The sequence below is a fragment of the Hypanus sabinus genome, chromosome 16, assembly GCF_030144855.1.
Source record: "Hypanus sabinus isolate sHypSab1 chromosome 16, sHypSab1.hap1, whole genome shotgun sequence".
Taxonomy (NCBI): domain Eukaryota; kingdom Metazoa; phylum Chordata; class Chondrichthyes; order Myliobatiformes; family Dasyatidae; genus Hypanus; species Hypanus sabinus.
The window spans coordinates 27,991,118-28,010,111 of NC_082721.1; the positions used below are offsets into that span (position 1 = coordinate 27,991,118).

The 18,994-nt window shown below is 45.3% G+C and overlaps 1 protein-coding gene across 10 annotated transcripts in view; it reads left to right on the forward strand.

Moving 5' to 3' along the window:
- Window positions 1-18,994, forward strand: part of LOC132406148 (cAMP-specific 3',5'-cyclic phosphodiesterase 4C-like) — a 283,893-nt gene that overhangs the window by 234,045 nt on the left and 30,854 nt on the right. For all 10 annotated transcript variants that reach the window (XM_059991408.1, XM_059991407.1, XM_059991405.1 and 7 more), the window contains 5 exons: window positions 755-791; window positions 5,002-5,075; window positions 6,307-6,356; window positions 16,007-16,119; window positions 18,111-18,204. In XM_059991408.1, coding sequence (XP_059847391.1) covers window positions 755-791; window positions 5,002-5,075; window positions 6,307-6,356; window positions 16,007-16,119; window positions 18,111-18,204 — 368 coding nt within the window. The remainder of the gene's footprint in view (window positions 1-754; window positions 792-5,001; window positions 5,076-6,306; window positions 6,357-16,006; window positions 16,120-18,110; window positions 18,205-18,994) is intronic.

Sequence of the window (18,994 nt, forward strand, 5' to 3'; positions counted from 1 at the left end):
GCAATAATGATACACCGCCCCCAATCTTTAGCTAGTTGAGAGGGTATATTGATCTGCTGGACGAGAAGATTTGTGAGGATTCTGCAATTCAACCCAACAATGAAGTGACCCTTGCTCAGCTTCCTGCAGGAAGCATCCTAGTGGTGTAATTGTTGCTGTTGCTGTTCCTTTCCGCACTTTCTGGCACAACGGGCGACAACCTTGCCATTTCTTTAGCATTTGTCTGTTTTTTATGGGGCTGAGTTGCTAGCTCGAAGCTCAACCTGGCATGGATGGAAAGCGTGTGAGGTGCTGGCTGGATTCGAACCTGGGACCACTGGCCTTGAAGCTTGGTGTGGATGCCACTACACCACCGGCCAGTGCAAGGTAGTATAACTGGCCACTGTAAATTTCCATGGTATATGGGAGCGGTGGAACTGGTGGAAATGTGGGAGAATAGCTTACAGGGAAAATTAGTTGGTGAATGTAACTCACCAACTATCGTAAACCAACAGAGAACTGATTGAAGAACTGATGACCTCCTTCAATGTCACTAAGGAAAATGGAAGTAAAACAAGGTGCTAAAGATATGACAGTCCCACATCCAAATAAAACTTTGAATTGTCGTGTGGTTTGGTTTGTGGGGAACATCAACAACTTCTGCTTTGCTGCATCTTAGTATGTCTGCATTGAGTATTTGGTTCATTGTAAGTAAGCAGTACATTGAATGTATGGAGGAACACTGTTCTAACTGTGCAATTCTTTTTGTACTCAGCCATACAGAAGACATGATTGTGACTCCATTTGCTCAGGTGAGTAGGACAGCCCGAGTTCCTGTTTGAATGAGAGAAAGAGAAATGATTTCCCATTTTGTTTTCCACTCTCCATGTTGTCTCCACTTCTCTTCAGGCTTGTGAGTAGCTCAGCTGTCTCTTGGAACACAGAAGAGAAAAACTTGTATTCTAGTCCTCCTTTCAGCACCTTGAGATTCCCAAAGAGAATTATAACCAATTAAATCCATTCTGAAATATGGTCACTTTGGTAGTTAACTTGTCCCAGAAACAACAGTATTGTCTGTTCTTATCGTCCCAGCTTGTGGATAGGTATTGAGCCAAAACATTCAGGATTACACCTCTGCCCTTCTTCAAAAAGCTGGGCTACCTGGGAGAGCAGATATGCAACACACACAAAATGCTGGTGGAACACAGCAGGCCAGGCAGCATCTATAGGGAGAAGCGCTGTCGACGTTTCGGGCCGAGACCCTTCGTCAGGACTAACTGAAATGAGAGATACTAAGAGATTTGAGAGGGGGAGGGGGAAATACGAAATGATAGGAGAAGACCGGAGGGGGTGGGATGAAGCTAAGAGCTGGAAAGGTGAGGTTTAACATCACTAAGTGTGAGGTGACTGCCATTCTTAGTATAGTGGTAATTTTGGACATCAAAGAAATTGAAGGACATGGGACAGAATAACCAGGTGCTTGACAGTAAAGAGAATTTGGAGGGATGATACCACCGTCAAAAATCAAATATTTCCATGGCAGGGACAGTAAATGGACAGTAAATCTTCATGAACATTTCCTGTCAAACACTTCCATGACAGACATTGGGTAAGTTAGGTACAGAGTTGCCATTCTCTAGACTAATTCTAGGTGGGTTTACCAACTGAAGAGAAATTGAGTAGACTTGGGTCAATGTTCTCTTGAGAATTGGAGAATGAGGGGAAATCTTGCACATTGGAAGTCAAGTTGTGGTCGGACATATAGAGTTAGTGATAGGGCTTTTTAGGGTGCTGTTGTACAGAGAGAGATTCTCTATGGTTCTCTGAAAGAAATGACACAGATGGATATGATAGTGAAGAAGGTATGCTTGCCTTCAATAGGTGAGACATTGAGTGTAAGAACTCGGATATCATGTTGCAACTGTATAAAGCATTTGTCTGACCGGACTTACAGTGTTATGTACAGTGTTTTAGTAACAGCATTACAGAAAGGATGTGGTAGCATTAAAAAGAATGCAGAAGAGACTAACTAAGTTGTTGCCTGGAGAGCTGTAATATAAGTGAGGATTAGACAGGCTGGATTTATTCTCACTAGAACATAAGGGGCTAAGAGATAACCTTATAGATGTTTATAAAATTATGAATAGTGTAGAGAGTTTTTTTCCCAGGACGGGGAGCCTAGAACCAGAAGTCATAGGTTTAAAGTGAAAGGGGAGAAATTTAAAGCAGATTTGAAGGGTAGGTTTTTCACAGAAACAACATTAAATATCTGGAAAGAACTGTCAGAGGAGGTGGTGGGGTTAGATATAATTACTGAAAGGACCTGTCTCTGCAACAAACGATTCTGTGATCTTAGGTACTGAGTAATTGTACACTGTTGACACAAATACTCCCAAAGAAAAGGTAATGTGGGTTAAATACTGAGTAAAACTCCTTTTGTGCCATGCCGTCAAACGCTCCCAGGGCAAAGGCAGTGTAAGATACAGAGTAAAGCTATCTCAGCCCTAATTTCAAGAGCTGTTCCATTCTGTGAACGTGCTAGTGGAAGTGTTTTCTTAATCCAAGTGCTAATGGTTTAGCAATGACAGGAAGTCCAAGGACAGATATAAGCTTTCAAGTTCTTGACATACACAAATTCGATGGACGCTAGTCAAAGCAACATTTAAATGCTTCAACTTTTTCACACATTGAAGAAACAAGTAAAAGATTAACATGGATCTCCAGAAATACTTTCAAACCCCATGTCCATCCAGTACGATTCAAAGGTCCTAGTCAGTACAGGGTCTCCTGCTAACTGTAAAGTGAAATTAACTTGTTGTAACCTGATCTCCTGGTGGCATAAGCCTGCACACATCTTCAAGGTCCTTGCTCCAGTCAATTCATGATTTCTCAAACAAAACAGGAAATCAATTTGGACAGATTTGATCTGTCCTTTGACTTGCCAGCAACCTCCTTTGGAGATTAGTGGAAAATGAAGATTAGATTCAGAAGTAATGGTTTTATTTAATTCATTTCTTGGCAATTATGGCATCGCAGGCAAGGCTAGTGTTTATTGCCTATCGCTAGTTTCCTCGTAAAAAGCTGCTGAAAATCATTCTTCGTGAACCGTGCACCACACGTGGCAGTGTTCCCACAGTCTGTAAGGTTGAGCATGAGCATTACACCCAGACTGCTGTTGTCTTGATTTTCAGAGATTTTCAAAACATTCCGAGACTTAGAATGCTAAAGAATTATAAAATGAAAGTGCATTGAAGGATGCCACACTGCCCGTTACTGTTGTGCTTTCAGGCTCCACTACCTGCTACCCACTCTAACTGCTTCATAGAATGTCAATGTCAGAAACTTATGTGACATCATTGTACCCATATAGAATCAGCCTTATGATTGGGTCAGAATAACCTGAATTAACTATTCCTACCTAGTGGAGAACAATCAAGAATTCTACACACCTGAACATAAGCCAATCATAGGCTCCGAAATTGGCATATGACTTCATCTGAAGGTTGCTAGGAAACACGGGCCCTTTATAACAGAGTTGAACATGCTTAGAATTTGCTGCTGTTGCTGCTGCAGATCAGAAAGCTATTTGCCCAAAGTCGTGTCTGCGCCTAGACCTGAACTTGAGCCTCAGTCTAACAACAAAGATAGGCCACACAGTTTGCCCATAGATTTAGATGACACCAATCTTACAGACGGATTTGACTATCAAAAGGTAACTGGTGTTTGGCTATACTTGATCTTGAATCTGTCCAGATCACAGTGTATGTACTGGAACAGATCCTGAGTATGTGCAGATAACTGGTTCCTTGTACATGTGGGGTTCTCATCCTGATTCTGCAAGTCCTGCTTGCTGAGCATGCGCACAGCTTCGTTCCTGCAACTATTAGCACCTTCCACGATCTGAACATGGTGCAACTCGTTTTAGCAACACGTACAACACGCTGGAGGAACTCAGCAGGCTGGGCAGCATCCATGGAAATGAACAGTCAACGTTTCGGGCTGAGACCCTTCGTCTGGACTGAAGATAGAGGGGGCAGGGGCCCTGTAAAGTAGGTGGGGGGAGGCTGGGAAGGAGAAGGCTGGTAGGTGCCAGGTGAAAAACCAGTAAGGGGAAAGATCAAGGGGTGGAGAGGGGAAGCAGTGAGGGGATAGGCAGGAAGGGTGAAGAAGGAATGTAATTGTAATTCCCTCCCCCTCCCTTCCCACATCCCACTTTCACTATGCCTCCTCCTCCAGCTGCCTATCACCTCTCTCATGTTTCTGCCTTCTTCTACTATGTTCGTTTCCACGGATGCTGCCCAACCTGCTGAGTTCATCCAGCTTGTTGTACATGTTGCAGCTAGTTTTACTGCCTGTGAAATACTTTGAAATGTAGTCATTATTAGCATGATAGCAGCCAATTGATACGTAGCAAACTCTCACACATCTCTAAGAGATAGTCACTAAATAGCAAGACTTTCAGTCGTTCTACCTGAAGTGCAGTGGCAATTCCAACCCTGTTTTCCTTCACACCTGAGAGAGCAGGGAGAGGCATGGCTTAATGTCTCACTCAAAATATGACACCTCAGACAGTGTGGTACTCCCTGAGTACTCGACTTGAATGTTGGCCTATGTTTGTGTTTTGAGTGCTTGCACAAGATTTCGGTGCGAGTGCTGTCGGTTAATACCACACTTGTACTTCTCAATCAGAGGCAAAGGCAACAGAAGCAGGGCAAAAAGGAAGCAGCAAAGAGAAAACAGATTAAGGACTCGTTTGGACTGGGACTGTAATTGGAGTCCCTGCTGCTATGCAGAGGCACAGATTCCAATGATATCACCCATAGGTTGCTTTCCAAAACCTCACCCGATTGAGCATTGGGTCATGACTGGCTCTCGCCCCACAAACAACCTCTCTCCTCGCTCTCTAGTCTTCCATAAACTAGCTCAGAAATACCGAGGGAAATTTGCTTGCATGGACTGCCTGACTCTTGATCTGAGGTTATTTTTTGGTAAATCATGTTTTCTTTTGCCATCTCCCCCCAGGTGCTGGCCAGTTTACGGACCGTGAGGCATAATTTTGCCACCCTGACTAATCTACAGGATCAAGTGAAGAGCAAGTAAGGGTTTTATTTCTGGGCTGGTGTGGAGAAGGTGCATTGGGGGCACCCACTTGTTCAGGTACTTAAGTAAAGCAATTTGAGAAACATTCCAAGCACTTTCCCCTCGGCTCCTGATAACGTCCCTGGTTCAGTATGGGACCCATGGAATGCACCCAGGAGCCAACTGAGGCAACATGGGCCGCGCTTACCAATATAAACTGGAGACTCTCTGATGGGTAGACAACACAACAAGCTCCCCATGACCATGACTGCTCCTGGCCTTCCCCTCCGTCCCCCCTGGACTGTTTCGCCCAGCGGAGGTGGAATCCAGCCTAACTGCTCCAGCTGCAATTCGCAGTCAGCGCTGACCTGGCTCTCAGCTCGGAGGATTAGGCTATCCACAACGGGGCTGGGGAAGGGGGCAGAACAGGGGCTTCCTGCTCTTGGATTTCCATGCAGTGGCTGATGTGGATAAACTAGGACTAGCATTGAGAGAAGCAGCTGCCCGAGTGGTTTATTATTTACCCACACTTGTTGTTAGGTTACGTTGAGCATGGGGCCTAGAGCAAAAGAACAGAATATTGGAAAAAGCTATTGGTCTTAGAAAGAGTGGGGTGAATGTTACTCCTAGTTAATAATACATTATAATTCTCAAATAATTTTAATATATTACTTTTGATTACATTTTCTTCAGAAACTCCATTTTGCCAAATGTATTTTTCTGTGTAGGATTTTTTAAGGGTGACTCAAAACTCTTGAATTCATTTCGTTTGTGTACCTTGCATCCAAATTCAGATGATACAGCCTCAAACTGATTAGCTCAATCCATTCCATCTCTCCTCCACCCCCTCACAACCACTAAACCCATACCTTGCCTGGCTCTCAAAAAGAAGTCAAAGATGGTTCTTCCCCTGGGCATGTTTACATGACACTGAAGGGGGTGTTTTCATCGCACTGGCCCTGTTACTACTCTGGGAATGTTTTACGGGGCAATGTAAAGGAAAATCTGTTGCATCCAACCCATGTTGTAGTCAGCACTGTGTGTGCCTGAGAGTGTATGGGGGAGGGACGGGTAGAGCAAGCTTTATTTTGTGTCTATCTGCACTCTGTCAGACCCAGGAGTCTAGTCGCCTTTAACGAGAGGTTCCATTTCCTGTTTCCATGAGGGAGGTTTAAGATTAACCTGAGAGTGTGCATGAGGGCACTTGGCATTGGACAAGATTCTCATCCATCCTTCTTCCTTTGTTAGCTGGCGATCGACAGGATGCAGCCCAGGGGTCATTCGGCCAATCCCACACGGTGAGTGAAAGACTTGATTGGATCCTGCTGACCTGGAGGGAGTTTCCCTTCTCTTCCTCTCAAATCTCTGTATTACTATCAATCTATGTATATAAGCTCTCTTATGTACATATGCAGTAAGTGTAAATACATAAGATGGTGTTTTTTTTATTATTGTGTTCCTTATCTTACTGTGTTTTTTAAGCTGCATCGGATCTGGAGTAACAGTTATTTACAGTTGTGTTCTGGAAATGATGTTAAACAACGTTGGACCTTGTGGCACTCATCAGCCCACTGTGGTGCTTGGAAATAGACTCCATTGTGATTCACCACCTTCAATCCCACCCTTGTCCAGAGATTCAGAATAGTCCGACGGTCAAAGGCACAGAATGTGGTGGTCTTTGCATCCGTGTAACATTAGAGAACGTCCGCACTCCAGGAGATGTAAGGTTGTGAGAGGGTGGAGGAGAGATGCAAAGGATTGAGCTGATCAGTTTGAGTTGTGTCTTCTGAATTTGTTAGCTTCCTACAGACTGCCCTGACCCTGCGGAGCAAGAGCAGCTACTTTTGCAAGTTTTTATTTTCTCAACCCCAGCGATTCTTCCCAGGAGGAGCTCATTCAGCCCATTGGACCTGTACTGGCTCATTGAATAAGTGCCCTCAATCAGTCCTATTGTCTTGCTCCATCTCACAATCCTTTTCATGTATTTGCTTGAATGTTCCTGTTGAATTTGTAACCACAATCCTGTTAGGCAGCATGTTCCAGACTACCAACTGGCTGCATAAAAATATTTCTCATTCCCTCCCTGTTTGGGTGTTTGTTGATCCTTTGCAGTCCTTCCAGTGGAATTTTAAAGTCTTTTACAATTTTGCACAGCTCAGCTACACGTACCCAGAGCCCCATCCATCGCTGTGGCTGCAATCCAAGGCCCTTCAGTTTTCCTGAGTAACTTACTTCAATCTTTATACAGTGTTGATGGATCGCCTCTCAATCTCCTTGGTGTCTTCCCTAGTGATATGTCAGAAATGAACACACTGATTGGCAAAGAATCTCTGCCCTATTTGAACACATGGGATTTTCATCTCTTCGCTGATGGGACATGTGGGAACTTCTACTGTACAGTGGCAGGAGGTGGGGTGAAGGGTCCTTTAAGTTGGAAAAGTTAGGAAGCGCTTCACTTGCAGTAGCCCCATTGGCCACAAGTTCCACCATCACCACTATTAACACTGGGACTCAATTGGCTGGTACCTCTGATCTTTAATTGGACAAATATTTCACCAAGTTTGGTGACATACCCCACTCTACCCTGTCATGGCAATGGATTAGGATTAAGGACAGTTTCCGGTTATGGTGGGATGAGAAGGATTTGCTAGCCCTTCTCACAACCTGTCAGCTCCTCTTTGTTAGAGACGACACAGTACCTTGTTTAAAGTTCCTATCCTTGTTTATCAATTACCTCCCTTCCTCTGTAATCTTCTCAAGCCCTGAAATCCCTCGACCCCTGCATTCCTCCTCTTATGGGCTCTTAATACCTCACGTTGCTCACTGCACCATTGGCACGTGCTTTCAGATGCCTGAGTTATAATATTGGATATTGCCTCCTTAAATCTCTTCACCTCTCTCCTCCGTACAATCCAGAGCTTATGGTTACCAATCCTAATATGATAATGGCATCAGGTCACACTCCCTTGTGCTCTGAATCAGTGAATATTTTACATCCACTTGAGGAGACAGATGGGGTCTCAGGATAAGATCACAAGCGAAAGATACACCTCTGACAGTGTAGTATTCCTTCCAGACTACACTGAAACATCAGCCTAAGTTTCAGCACCTTGGCCTCGAGAGTCAAGCTTTGAAACCACAATTTGTTCTCTTAGGGTTGGGAGAACTACAGATGGTACATTGTGAATCCCTTTTCTGGGCTTTGAATTCACATCGACAAATTCAAGAAAACCCAGGAATCGGATTCAGTCATTCCGTGCCCCTAGTCTTCATTCCAGGTTCAGAGCAGTAAATTCTAGGTCGGGTTTTCCTTCCACCATCTGCCAGTGTACCTGGGGAGCCCACACAAGGGCTGCCTCTCATTTTGCAGTCAGTATGTTAACCATCTGATTGACGTCAGCAAAGGGCCATTAATAAGAACTCCAGAAGCTGGTTCTTTGCTCCCAGCTGTTGGTTTACCATGCCAGCTGCCCTTCCCCCACCGTCCCAGGCAGTCACGCCGACACCTCTCGCCCAGCTTAACCCTTTTCCATGCTGAGGTGCTGGGGAGTGTACACCGGACAGTTTCCAAGTCGAAAGCCTCGCAAATCTTCACACAGCACTGAGCAGTTCCTGGCACTCCTCCTTTGCATATTTAAAGGGGTAATGTTCTGCTCTGTAGACTGGCCTTGTGTTGCTTCAATATTAGCAATCTCATACTATCAGTGGGGTAGCTCGTGTTGCAGTTTCAGATTCCTTGCCCACCAGGAAAGTCAATGCCAGCTGTCCTAATCCCTTATTTAAACAATTGTGAGAGTGGGAACTTCATCACAGCTCATTCCTGAGGAACCCCAGTGTTTAAATTGTGGGGCAATGCACGTATAATGCTGAAGGAACTCAGCAGGTATAGCAGAGGAGAATGAACAGTCGACGTTTTGGGCTGAGACCCTTCATCAGGACTCTGACCAGGACTTCATTAGGTGACCCGATGAAGGATCTTGCCCTGAATTACTGACTTTTCATCTCCCTCCACAGATTCTGCCGGACCTGCTGAGTTCCTCCGGTGTTTTATAGACAATAGACAATAGGTGCAGGAGTAGGCCATTCGGCCCTTCAAGCCAGCACCGCCATTCAATGTGATCATGGCTGATCATCCACAATCAGTACCCCGTTCCTGCCTTCTCCCCATATGCCTTGACTCCGCTATCTTTAAGAGCTCTATCTAACTCTTTCTTGAAAGCATCCAGAGAATTGGCCTCCACTGCCTTCTGAGGCAGAGCATTCCATAGATCCACAACTCTCTGGGTGAAAACGTTTTTCCTCAACTCCGTTCTAAATGGCCTATTCCTTATTCTTAAACTGTGGCCTCTGGTTCTGGACTCCCCCATCAGCGGGAACATGTTTCCTGCCTCTAGTGTGTCCAATCCCTTAATAATCTTGTATTTTTCAATCAGATCCCCTCTCATCCTTCTAAATTTCAGTGTATACAAGCATAGTCACTCCAATCTTTCCACATATGATAGTTCCGCCATCCTGGGAATTAACCTCGTGAACCTACACTGCACTCCCTCAATAGCAAGAATGTCCTTCCTCAAATTTGGAGACCAAAACTGAACACAGTACTCCAGGTGTGGTCTCACCAGGGCCCTGTACAACTGCAGAAGGACTTCTTTGCTCCTATACTCAGCTCCCCTTGTTATGAAGGCCAACATGCCATTAGCTCTCTTCACTGCCTGCTGTACCTGCATGCTTACTTTTCTGTGTGTTGCTCAGGATTTTCGGTATCTGCAGACACTCTTGTGCAAATTTTGGGGTCCATCTGTGACACTGCGTCTCATTACCCATCTCACACAACTTTCTGGAGTTCTGTAACAAACTAAGCGGGCAGCCAGACCAGCCACTGTTATCCCCGGAATAGCAGCAGCCGAGATTTCCACAGCTGGGTTTGGCTCAGTGGCAAACACTCAGCCTGGAGTCGGGACTGAACCACACCGGGGGCACCGATGGCTCTCACCCTGGATGTGTGTTGACCTAGCAGACCTCACACAAAGCAGCAAGAGAGGCCACAGATGGCCTCGGCATTCCCGGTTCGAGATCAGAAACAAAAGCAGAATTCCCACCCCTGATCTTTTCCCGGAGGCTCCTGGAAGCATGCTGTATGTGTGAGATGAGCATGGGGTGGGAATTAGCTGGGGTAAGGTCAAATAACAGCAGCCTTCAGTCTCACAGCCAAAGCAGATCTGACCCTCCTCAGACTCCTGGTTTTCTTCTGCAAGCACCACCTTGCCCCACTTGTCCCCCACCAGCAACTCCCCCAGTGTAGCTGTTCTGGCGAGATCATTTAACTTAGCACAAACTGGAGATTAATGGTGGACATTTCCTTCTCTGTGAGGGCTAACAATCAAATGGAAAATCACAAATTTCGCCCAAGATCAAAGTCTGTGTCATGTATATGTTTCCACCTGAGTGGAATGCAACAGGATTTACCTAAGGTATAGAAATAGAAGACCCTTGAACCTCCTCTGCTATTCATAAATGTCCCTAGTTGAAGGAGAACAAATTCGTGGTCAAATGGTCACTTTTCCCTTGCGCCTCTTTCCACGCCTATCACATGTCTCCTGATTCTTTCTAATATCCAAAATCTAATAACCACTGTCTTGAATGTACTGAATAACTAAGTCAAGTCTGCCCTCCAGAATTCCAAAGTTCATTGCTGTTTGGGTGAAGAAATTTCTTTTTGTTTCTTCTCTGACTGGACAGTTACCAATTTTTTTTTTTCTTTTTTTGTCTGTGATTCCTCCCCGATTTGAGATCAAGAAACCAGCGTAAGCATCATCCCTGCCGAGCCCCGTAAGAGTTCAGTACGTGTGGTTGAGATCGCACCTCATTCTTGTAAACCTAAGAGAAGATGGAGCCAGTCTCACTTCAAACAACATCCACCCATCCTGAGGATCAAGTTAACCACCCTTGCATTCCACTCCCCCCTCCACAAACATGTCTTTCCTTACAGCGACCAGGCCAGAATACACAGTATTCCACGTGCATCCTCACAAGGGCCTTCTTGAAACCGCGGAGCAATGATAATTGCAATAATTACCCTTCGAGAAACTCAGGTTATCCTATAAATCATCAAATTATCCTCAGTTTGCCCTCCCGAGAGAAGTGGCAGCAGCTTTTAATCATTTCAGTAAAGAGAATTGTTTAAACCCAAGTATGGCTCTGCACTGCTCAATCTGCAGTTTGCCCCAGTGATAACGTGGCTCATAGCTCCTGGGGGAGCTGTCAGACAGTTAGGTTACTAAATATACACGTACCCAGCACTCCTGTGCAATCCATCAGCCGCAAATTAAATTGAACAGCGGAGTCTCAGAGCTCATCCATGGTGGGTTCATTGTCTTCTAGCCTGTAGGTATCAGTTTAATTGGGTGAGGCAAACTCTTGTCTCTGTGTTGTAAAAGGTCATAATTTTGATCCTGATCAGTTGCTGCAGCTAGCGTTGGTGCTGAAGATGCACATGGTGGTTGGAAGAGATGTCATTCAGATGAAAAGTTAAACCAAACCTCAGACTCTCTCCTCGGGTGGGAATGAAAGAGCCCCAGGTATAAATGTACCTCATCGGAGGGGAATGTTAGCACAATACATTCAAATCTGTTCTGGTTCAGTTCACCTACGTACAGGAACAATATCAGTCAGCTTGAAAAAGTGCAGGGGAATTTACAAGGACATTATCAAGACTTGAGAACATCAGATATGGGAAAAAGTTGAATAGTTTAGGACTTTATTCCCTGGGCTGGTAAAGTACAAGGGAAAATGTTATAAAGGTGTGCAAAATTATGATAGAGCAAATACATGCAGGCTTTATCCCCTGGAGTAGGCTGAGACTAGAACTAGAGGTCAGAGGTTTAAGGTGAAAGGGGAATCGGAGGGGGAGCTTCTTCACTCAGAGGGTAGTGAGAGTGTGGAATGAGCTGCCAGCGAAGGTGACGAGTGTGGGTTCAATTGCAGCACTTATGGGAAATTTGGATAGGTGCATGAATGTGAGGAGCATGGTCTGGGTGCAGGTAGATGGGACCAGGCAGAGAAATAGGTTGGCACGACTAGATGGGCTGAAGGGCCTGTTTCTGTGCTGTGACTCTATGGTGGAATCTGGAGGTAACAAAAGGACAAGTTACACACAGCACACAGTCTGTGATGGTCTGGAGAGGTGGTAAGGGGTAAATGTAGTGATGGAGGATCAGAGACTCATTCAGGATGTGAGGGGAAATTGCCATTCATGTCTTTAAATGTCTAGATTTTTTTATTTTAAAAAGTATTTCATTCATTGAAATATCAAAAAACACATATTATAGAACATTAAAGTTAACATTTTCTTAATATATTATTCCTGTTACTTAAATTAGTGGTTATCATTATCAGTTATCATTCATTTGCAACTTTAAGGCAAATAATGCATGGATTTCATTACAGGTTTCAGTTAAGTACTGTGCAATAGTGGGAGGTCCTAACCTGCATTGACTGCACCCCAACTTCAGCACCACCCCTTCCCACCTGCCCCAGCGTGTATCCTAGAGTTTCGAACAGGCAGCTTACAGCACTGAGTCATGGGCAACCTCTTCCTCTGGAATATTAGCAATTTCCTGGCATTGCTTACACTGCATTGGTAGTTTCCTTGCAGCAGCCAATACTTGTGTCAGTGTGAGTCCCCGGGAACAGTCCTTACAGCACAGAGGTCAGTGTTACACAACTGCCCAGCACAAGCGTCACTTTCCAGGTGTTACTGCAAAGATACATTCTCTGAGGGGAAGGGGACTGCTCGTATTTCCAACGCAAGGGCAATACGTGGTGTGACCAGTATTGAGCTCATACATGAATGATCTAATGGGGTGGATGTTTCTCAATGCCAACCAGGAAAGGCTTTGGAAATTATTTTAGTTCTTTGGTAATGAGGGATTCTGCCAAATGACTGTGACAATCTGCTTGGGGAGCCATTCCCACTCCCCCCTCCACCTGCCCAGCTCTGATGACATTTCATTCAGACCACAGCCCAGTTCACTTGCTGATCCAAAGTATTCTTTTGGATAACTGTAGATATAACCTGTGCATGTGGGTGATTAACAGAACAAACCTGTTCTGAGAGAGCCTTACTAAACCACGCTGTGCCAGTCCTGGGAGTGTTTGACTGGACAGAGTAAAGGGATGATAGAAGATACACAATTACAAGTTCACAACAATACATTGCATCCATAAAATCAGTCTCCGATTTTGTAGTGGGGGGGCAGATATTCTCTTTGGGATTCGGGATTGGTATGCTTTCCTTTCTTTAAAGATGGGGCATGTATCATGTGAAAACACAAAAAAAAATCCCCAAAGGCTGGAAATCTGAAATAAAAATAAATATGCTGGAGAAAAGGAGGTCAGGAAGCATCTATGCAAAGAAAAACAAATGAACGTTTCAGGTTAAAGAGCCTTCATCAGAACTGAGAAGAGAGAAAACAAATTAGTCTGTGTAATAGAGAAGGTGGGGTAGGAACTAGATAGAACAAGGGGAATGTCTGTGATAAGATGAAAAATGTGTCCTGTGCATTGGCAGACTGTAAATCTCACCAGATTTTATGCTAGAGTAATTTGCAGGTGACATAGAGATGGAAGAAATAATGGACATTTCAAACACACCATCAAACTTAAAATAATTTTTCAAAAATACAGTTTTGCTCTCCTGTCCAAATACCTTCTTTGAAACTCCCATGGAGCGACTCTCATTTATTTATTGATTTAGTTGTTGAGATACAGTGTGGAATAAACCCTTTCAGCCCTTTAGCTTGGGCAGCCCAGCAACCCCCGATTTAACTCTAGCCTAACCTCAGGACAGTTTACAGTGACAAAATTAACCTACTAACTGGTTTGTCTTTGGACTCTGGGAGGAAACTGGAGCACCGGGAGAAACCCCACTCATTCCACAGGGAAGATGCATAGACTCCTTACCGATGATGTTGGAATGGAACCCTGAACTCTGATGCTCTGAGTTGTAAGAGCATTGCGCTAACTGCTACGCTACTGTTAAGCGGGTTTTGTTCCACAATTCAACATCTGTCTAGTTGATTTCTTGTTGTATGCCACCTTCCCTTGGCTCTGTGGCCTTCTGGTGAAATGTTTTCCTTTGTCCCAGAGGCTGTGCTCCTGCGTCCTGCCTCAATACCCTGACTCACAGGGATGTATTGACAACCAGTGGGTGTTGTACTAGGAAGCAGGGACGCCCACTTCAGAACTCCCACTCTCCCTGTTCATCTCCCTTTTCATAGGCCACTGGATTACTTCTTATTCACTGGCTGGCATTCGATCCCCCATCACTGATAGTTAGGCTTTCAGAGGGCACTTTGCCACAGTTCTGGGATCATATAAAGACCAAATGAGGTAGGTTAGTTGGCTTCATTCCTCAATCGATATCAGTGAATCAGAAGGTTTTTGCAATGAACTGCTTGTTTCTTGATCACCATTAGCAATACTAGCTTTTCAGTCCAGGTTTATATTGAAATTGAAATTTCTCAAATAGTGGGAAATTTACAAAAAGATGAGAGGCATTGATAGGGTAGATACTCTTTCCCTAGAGTGGAAATGTCAAATCGTAGAGGGCATTGCTTTAAAGTGAGGGGAGTAAAGCTTAAAGGAGATTTACAAGGATTTTATTTTTAATAGAGTCATAGAGCACCACAGTACAGAAACGGGCCCTTCAGCCCATCAAGTCTGTGCTAGCCTTCTGCCCAGTCCCATCTATCTGCACCCGGACTGTAGCGCTCCATACCTCTCATCCATGTACCTATCCATGGTGGTTAGTGTAATGTTATTCTGGCACCTTCAGCCTGGGCTCTGTTCCTCTGCTGACTGTTTGGAGTTTGCGAGAACACAGGGAGGTGTCGAAGGAGATATAATAGCATTGGTTAAGAAGCATTTAAACAGACGGAGAGGAGGAATATTGATCATGTACAGGCAGATAGGATTGGTTTAATTTGGCATTGGGGTCAGCACAGATATCAAGAGCCTGTTCCTGTGTTTTACTGTTTTATGTTCTATCTCTGGATTACTGCCTTATTAACAAAGCTCTGCGTCACGAGCCCAGGAGTTCAAACCACAGGCCCCTCCTCAGCCATCTGCCCATCACCTTTGCTGAGATGAGGCTGGGGGGGGGGGGGCGCGGGGAATCACATCTCTGCAGTTCATTCCGTCACCCGAGCCTTGTCCAAGGTGCCTGCGAGTCTAATAGCTTTCGATTCCAGTTCGGGACCTGCCAGTCCGTACTGCTCCATGTCTGATTTTCCAGTAAACTGTGCTCATTCACGAGAAGCAGTTGTCCGGTGCAGGCATTGGGAAGCAGGCTTGGAGGATTTGGGGATCTCCCCTCCCGCTGTGGATTGGATGCGCTTCCTGATCGGTCACCGGGGGATACCCGGAGCTCTATCCATCTCCTGACTGACCTGTCAGATAGCAGCACCTATGAATTTCTTTCGACGTAGAGACGGTCAAACCTGAACGACAACCAGCAGCAGAATTGAAAAGTGACTGAATTAATCCAAAAAAAAAGGCAATTAGGGGGCAGGAGATTTAAAACCTTTACCAAAGATATTACATACTGAAGATTGAATTGTTGAAGACACCTTATTAAGGACCCGTAGAGAGAGTACCTGCACTGGGAGTTTGCTGTGGAAAAACAGCTTCTATCCTCCGAGTCCAGGCAGTGTTGTTCCTGTTAATTGGTTGTGCGAGGTCAGCCCTGATGGAGAAAGGGGGGCTCTTGCCTTCAGCACCACGGCTAGGGCAGGTAGAGTCTCCTCGCCCTGTGCCCCAAAGTTGAGGGATGAAGGGGAATGCCCAAGCCGAGTACCCGCCCTGCGTCAGATCATGGGTGCAAGTGCTCCTGGTGATGGGACAGGGGTCAGCGGCCTACCTGAGTGTCTCTGTGTCTGTCTGTCTCCAGAGGAGAACTCCCACAAGCTGGCCATCGAGACGCTGGAGGAACTGGACTGGTGCTTGGATCAGCTGGAGACCCTGCACACCAGGCATTCCGTCAGTGAAATGGCGTCCAACAAGGTGAGCTGGGACAGGGGGATGCAATGTAGAGGGTGGTGCAGTGGCAATTGGGGTGGGATGCGGTGGAAAGGTTCATACAGAACTCGTACAAAGGCCTTCCTCCTGCCCACTGAGCTATCCCCATCGCATTCCTTCTCCCTCACCCCCCCCACCCCCATACCCACAAAGGGGTCTGCTCGAGTAATGGGTCAGTCAAGGATTTAACTCAGTGTGGAGGCTCTTCCTCAGCTGCAGTGGGTTTTGATGGGGAGGGTGTTTGGGGGGTAAAATGTGGATAGATAAAGTGTGTGTGCTTCGGATGTATGAGACATTCCAACCGGACGTTCCTACCCTCCTGTCTGCCACCATAAGGTGCACAATGGTGCTGAATGAGCCCAGCATTGAGACCCTACCTGTCCTCTCAGCCTCATGCTAAAGAGCTCACACTTTTGAATTTGCTCTCTCCTTCTCTCTCGCGAGGTTTGCCCCTGGGGCAAAAATGTCAGTAAAGGTCCGTGCCGGCAGGCACATCATTCCATCCTCTCTGGGTGGAGCAAGTGAACTTGTGCACCCACAAGCAGTGCATCTCGGGACTGTACGTGTGGGTCTTTGGGGCGGCTTCTTCACAAAGTGATCTCCATCGGTCTAGCCTCTGGTCGAAGGTGGAAGGGCTCTGGGTGGTGACATTCGAGGACACCACGGAAGTAAGGGAATGCTTTGAGGTCTGCTGTCTGTGCTGAGAATACACTAAGGTAAAAGTATAAAAGCTAACCAAAAAAAAACAAGCAATAGAGTGTTATAATTCAGAAACAGGCCCATCAGCCCAGTGAAACTCCCCATTACACCAACCTCACTGTTATTCTCCTTGCGTCTCTATCAACTCCTCCTTGGTTCCAGCTCTCATGTACAGACTACGAACAAGTAATACCGCCCCATTCACTTGCACCTCTTTGGGATGCAGGAGGACCTGGAGGAGACTCATGTGATTTCAGGGACATATGCAAACCATAGGGCAGGACCGACCCCAGGGAGTCAGAGATGTGAGGCAACCGTCCTATCAGCTGCACCATTGTGTTGGTGACAGATTGAAATCCCTGAAAATTGAATTTATATAGAGTGATATTGTGGCTTATATTATGCTTATTTTATCATAATTATCTGGTGCAAAGATCATGATCAGCATAAGGAGTTCCGGAAGTGAAAGGGAACATCTTGCTCTGCCTGCTAGCACCCAGCCTCGGTGTGTGTGTGTGTGTGAGAGAGAGGGAGAGAGCAGTATCTCGTATATGTGAACATAATGAGGGCAGTGAGCAGCCAACAGATTCCTCAGGCCAGGCCACCACCATTCAGCAACATCCCGGCTGATCTGGTCTTTCGGCTCAGCTCCACTTTCCCGCAAGCTTCCAGATCCATCCATTCCTGCGCCGTCTACAAACCAGTGTCAGAGCTGCAGATATGCTAACAACTGCCTCCACTGCTTTCTGACGACAGAGTTCCTGTATTCAGTATGCAGCAGGTAGAAAGGATTCCTGGCAGTGACTACACCTTAAAGGGAAATCACCTGTCGAAACAATAGTGAAAAGTGCTTTAGGAATTCAATGCTTTCTGGCATCCTTGAGGTTTCCAGTGTCAGGATAAAAACAAGAAAGGACTTACCTCTACTTAGATTGCAAGCAATGCTATGAATGGGAGTAATTTGATTGACTGGGATTGTGATATATAAACAGGGGGATTATCCATTAGAGTTCCATCGAATGAGGAAGAACTCAATCCATTGCAGTTTTACATTGGCCATGAATGTGTCGAGATTTGAATCACTGATATTCTGTCAACGGGAATGACTGAGAGAGAATTGGATCCTTTGGAGTTGGATTAAACTAATTCACATATTAAGGTGTTGAGATCTTTTCCTGAGTAAAGTGCCTGCACTCCTTGTCTTTTGTTCAGTAAGAGTGCTCCAATGTTACCAGAGGTGCCATCACCTTCATTTATCGCATTGCTTCTCTCAACAGTTTAAGAGAATGCTGAACCGCGAATTAACGCAGCTATCTGAAATGAGCCGGTCAGGAAATCAGATCTCCGAGTTTATATCCAACACGTTTTTAGGTGAGTACAGTAATGTGACCAGTATCCATGCGTGTGTGTGTCTGTTTTACACCGTCAGATATGATGGTATGAGTATTGCTCTTGCTTCTCAAACAAAAGATGGCAGGTTTGTGACTCACCTCAGACGCTTGAGACTGGTTTTTAATTTGAGACTTCCAATGCAATACTGAAGGAATACCGTTCCAGTGGGGTGGGGAGGAGTTTGACTCCTCCCCATAATACCTTTTCTCATTTGGCCCATGTAAGTGTTAGAGGGACCCACAATAGCAGAGCTTCAGAGAGCCAGGTTCATGCTTGACCCTTGATGCCTATGGTTAGGCTTTGCAAGTTCTCCCTATATTTCTCTGGTTTCCTCCCACACACCATGTGGATTGGTAGGTCAACTAGCCATTGTAAATTTCCCCTTATGTGTAGAGGATTGACTCTACACATAAGAGATAGAGATATTAATGTAGAATTAGTCCAGCTGGGTGCTCAGTAGTTGTCACTGACCTAGTTAGCCCTAAGGTCCTCTTTCCATGCTCTGCATCTCAATGATAACGGGTGTATGGTTAAGATTTGAAAGAACCATTGTGGCTGGGTAGGGGGTTACATGGTGGAATATTATTGTGAAATAATAGTTTGCATCATAAAGGTATGTTATTTTTGTTATCATGGCTATGCTAGCCCTTTGCAAAATCAATGATTTATAGTCTCGTACTCTTTGCCTCTTGTAAGATGTGAGCATTGTTGGAAGAATTGCTTGCCTGCTTCCTTGGGAACCACCTTGTTGAAACTCAATATTTTAATC